Source organism: Hemitrygon akajei, chromosome 2, assembly GCF_048418815.1.
Source record: "Hemitrygon akajei chromosome 2, sHemAka1.3, whole genome shotgun sequence".
NCBI lineage: Eukaryota > Metazoa > Chordata > Chondrichthyes > Myliobatiformes > Dasyatidae > Hemitrygon > Hemitrygon akajei.
In genome coordinates, this window is record NC_133125.1 from 145023465 (window position 1) to 145028344 (window position 4880).

Here is a 4880-nt window from a genome sequence, read left to right on the forward strand (position 1 = left end):
GCCTCCCCTGACCTCCAACCATTACCTACCGCAATAAAGTCTTCTAGTATTTTAACACTTCTAGTCTAACTGTGCAAGAAATAACCGCAGAGAATAATTGAAACCAGCAGCCAACTTCGGGCAATTTGCTTTCCAGCACACAAAAATAGTCGTCTTTTTGTTTCATTACAACGATCAAAGGCAAAATTATTCCAAAGGTGAGGAAATCTGCGGTCAGAATTAAATCCCCGAAACAGAAACTGGATGGTGATCAGATTAGTTCACCGTACAGATCCCGAAACATCCCGACTCCTTCGACTACTACACCACCCTTAGGAGGTTCATTTTTACTGAAGGGAATTACTCTTCAATCTGTTATTTCCGTTTTCTCTCGCACTAAGACACTGGCCTCACCGAAAGCAGGGAGAGTAAATTTGGGGGATCGGAGACACCGGACTGAGCCTTTTGTGCAGATTGCTTTTACGCATAGACATAGAACACCGCAGCACAGAAACAGACCCGTCGGCCCATCTAGTCTGTGCCGAATGAATATTCTGCCAGTCACATCGACCTGCACCGGACCATAGCCCTCCATCCCCCTCCCAGACTTTCCACCCGGTTTCAAACGGGAACTTTTCGCGTATCAGATGCTGGTCTCGGAGCTACCCTGCTGATAATTGGCGGTGCCCTTTCCGACTACTGAAAGACTGCCCACAGGAGAGGAGGCAGATAGAGGCCCCTTCCCAGGGCCACGTGTCGCAGCTGTCAGTCAAACCATCACCTGACAGCAGCACCTGTTGAGGGTGGGCCGACAAATTCGGAAACTCGTGTGTGTGTGTGTGTGTGTGTGTGTGTGTGTGTGTGTGTGTGTGTGTGTGTGTGTGTGTGTGTGTGTGTGTGTGTGTCTGGTGGGTATGGGGCGTGGGTGTTGATCGAAAATTTCTGGGGGCTCGCACAAACGCATCGGGTAGATTTAACACAGATCTCGCTGCAAAAAGCCAGCGGCACCAGTACCTTGCATTAGAGAGTCAGTAATTGGAAACCGCGCTCAGGGGAAGAATATCTGCGGCTTCTGTAATGTTCGAAGGGGCTGGTGATTCCGAAATTCAATTATAACTAAATACAATGAAAGGTGCGGGTCATTATCCGGACATACCCTGCTTTGGCTGTACGCTGCTCGCTTCAACCACCGGCCCCGGGATCCGTCACAATGCTCATCCTGCAGATGATGATGGGTGCCTGAATGGTGTGCACGGGATTGGTACCGAAAAATCTCCACAGCACTTCCCCCCTTCCGCCCCTATGCCCCCAGAACCTCCATCTCCCTTCATCACCATCACATCCCCCATCCCCGATCGCCGAAAAAACTCAGGACATCGGCTCACTTCCCACCCCCTTCGCAACCTTTATCTAATTAATAGATTTTCTCTCTCTTCTCCCCCCCCCCTTACGTCACAACCATTCAGTTGAACCTCGCCCAGGGCGCTAGCCCATTGGCTGCCGCAAACTCATTTAATAGCTGTCAATCTGCATCCCCGGGGCCCTTTCTCTGCGTTACCTTCTCCCCACATGGAAACCACAAGCGAATAACTCTGGGCAAGAGCGGCAGCAGCAGAGACAGCAACGCTCGGCGCATCCCTAGCAACTCTGCACCGATTCCAAACCCAGGCACTCTGAATCGGTTCCAAACTGGAGAACTCTGAACCGGTTCCAAAACTAGCAACACCATATCGTTCCAGTCATCGGCGCCAAATCGGGAGTCTCCGTATCGCTTCCAGCCCGAGGAAATTCCACACAAAGAGAACTTTGCCATTTTTTGCGCAAAAAGAGGGAAAGATTGCGTTGGCTTCGAGTTCGGCAGGGACGGGGGCTCGGACCCGGGAGCCGCACACTCACCGGTTACTTCCCCGCTCCTGTTCACAGACCCAGGTGCCGCTTGAATGTATAGTTTGATGATGGAGAGTGAGCTGCAGTCTCCGGGGCATCAGATCAGTCCAGCGGGTGGCGGGACCACTGTGCCGGCCCAGGGCGCCAACGGCAAACTGAGTGGCGAGCGAGTCAAGCGACCCATGAACGCCTTCATGGTGTGGTCCCGGGGACAGCGGCGGAAGATGGCTCAGGAGAATCCCAAGATGCACAACTCGGAGATCAGCAAGCGGCTGGGAGCCGAGTGGAAGTTAATGTCCGAGGGCGAAAAGCGGCCCTTCATCGACGAGGCCAAGAGACTCCGGGCGTTGCACATGAAGGAGCACCCGGATTACAAGTACCGGCCCCGACGTAAGACCAAGACTCTGCTAAAGAAGGACAAGTACTCGTTGCCCGCCGCTTTGCTGCCTCAAGGCCCCGGGGCCCTCGGTCCGCCTGTAGCCTTAAATCAGCGGCTGGACGGGGCGGGAGCTGCCGGCGCTTACGGTCACATGAACGGTTGGGCGAATGGCTCTTACCCCGGATCGGCGGCAGCAGCGGCGGCCGCGGTCATGATGCAGGAGCAACTATCTTACACCCAGCACCCGGCGCTGGCAGCGGTCGGGGGAGGAGGAGGAGGAGGGGGAGCAGGGGGCGCCGGCGGAGGCGGCGGGGGCGCCGGCGGAGCGGCCGTCCATCACCACCATCACCACCCTCAGCAGCTCCACCGCTACGACATGCCCATCCAGTATAGCCCACTCGCCAGCACGCAGGGCTATATGAGTGGCTCCCCCTCCTATAGTACCCTCTCCTCTGGCTACGGCCACCAGCCCCCCGGCGCCATCCAACTGGGCTCAATGGTCAAATCGGAGCCTGCTCCCAGCCCCCCGCATTCTCGCCCACCTTGCTCCGGGGACCTGAGGGAAATGATCAGCATGTACTTACCGGCAGGCGGAGAAGCAGGCGACCCATCTCCCAACAGACTGCTGCCACTTGCTCAGCACTATCAGAGCCCGGCCACGGGCGTGAATGGGACCATCCCACTAACTCATATGTGAATGTTGGGCCTGGAGAACGAACTCACTCAAAGCTGCTCTTGGTGTTCTTGTTTTTTTAAAAAAAAGAGTGAACTGCGGACATTTGTTGGCTCTAACTTTAGTGCACATACCTTTTAAACAGAATCTAAATGTTTTATTACCAAGGCTTTGTACAGTATTTATCATTTCGGGCAATTGGGAGGATTACTAACTATGTTAATTGCGGACTGTTGGAATTTTCCCAGATTGCGCTCTCGCGCTGCCTACATATACTCCAGAATTGCTCGAAACTGAGTAATGTGAAAATCAACAGCTCCCCCCCATCCCCCTCCACCCCACCAACCACATCTCACACACTATGGACATTCTTACCACGGACCAGTATTTCAACTTAATTTATAGGAGATTACAGTCGCTTTTAGTTGCAGGTTTGTGACCCATGTCAGTTTTTGTATTTGAAACTAGCTCCGATTTCTTTGCATTGTAATATTTACTTTAAATCACGGAGATAATTATATTCTAAAATATGCCAGTGGATTCCAACAGCCAATGTAAATAGATCACTAAAGACCTTTCTGCACACGCTGACGTTTGTGCTGAGCAAAATAACTCCGCTGAAATAATAAATTTTACAATAAACCGTTGTATATAATTTGTATTTCTACTTTTCCTGGTTCCGTTTTGAAATGTGCTTTTGGACAATACCTCTTTACGCATAAAACTGCTTTAAAAACTGGCTGCAGCGTTCAATTTTGTTTTAATTCCCTTAATTGTTACCGAAAATACCACCCATCCTGTGCTCGGATAGTTTGCATTCTAATCCCGGAATAATTAAACTAAAACACCAGGACTCGTGGAAATAGTCCATTAAATCCGAACCGCAATGCTTGATTGTAGCTCGCCTGCTTCAGTGGAATGCATCCTGGTGGCGGTGAATCAACAGCGTGGTTAATTGGGGCCAATATCTCCCAAATCAGTCCAGTTGATTTTCCTTCTTTCCAGGAACAATACCGTATGTAGTGTTTTAAATTGTGACGATTTAATTATTTAAATGTTACAGCATTTTAAAAAAATTAAATGTCGCCGTTTCTATGGGAAAGGATCATTTGACCTGTACGAACTGTGTCTCCATTTCGGCAGTCCTCTTGGGATAGTTTGGCTGGGGAGAATCCTGGGTTACTCGAAGCAAGGACCTGAGGTGGTTAAAACTTGCAGATATTTCATTCAGGACATCAAAAAATACTTTTCAGAGAGCACGAGGGAGAACAAATTTCTCTCTAAATATATACATAAGTAAATAAACAGGGAGAGAGAATACAGTACGAACAAGCGAGCAATATTTTATTTTCTCCCCTGAAAAGGAAAGGGCCACTGACGTTGACACTGTTGGTCAGAATTTCTCAATCAGAACTCATGTCGCAAATGCTCATGCTATGCCTTCAGATAATCGCTACTCTGAATGTTGGCTAGCTGACGGGTTACAACGTTACGCCGCGTTTCATTAAATGCAATGTTGATTTAATGAGGCAAAACATTTTAATTTCAGTTTATCAACATAAAAACTAATAACCCGCCACTTTCTTCACGATGCCGGTTAACAGGCGATTGAATTCGAGTCTAAATATTGTGTTAATCTACTTCAGATTTAATTTGTACAATATCCCAGGTAACTATCTAACAAGTGAAGAAAATCAACCAAATGTTCCCGTGAAGAAGTCATTTGATTAGGTCAGAATTCAATCGGAAAATTTGTTACAGCATTTTATTAAGCCATACATAACTTTAAAGACCATTGAAGTAGTTTTATAGACTATAAGCCAAAATCTATTTAAAATATGCTGTTTACAAAATTCACCGGAGTGTCCCATTTCCTATTCCCGCCGCTGTCTTACATGCTTAGCGGTTGCAATAAAGGAGCCACTGCATTAAGATGAGGGTTAATTTTCGCCGCACTTCACG

General features: G+C 48.9%; 1 protein-coding gene across 1 annotated transcript; it reads left to right on the forward strand.

Annotated features, from left to right (window-relative positions):
- The first annotated feature begins 1534 nt into the window (after window positions 1-1534).
- Window positions 1535-3657, forward strand: LOC140716440 (transcription factor SOX-1-like). Its single transcript, XM_073029178.1, has one exon. It carries the CDS (start codon window positions 1920-1922, stop codon window positions 2940-2942), a length of 1023 nt encoding a protein of 340 aa, XP_072885279.1. The 5' UTR covers window positions 1535-1919; the 3' UTR covers window positions 2943-3657.
- The last annotated feature ends 1223 nt before the right edge of the window (window positions 3658-4880 follow it).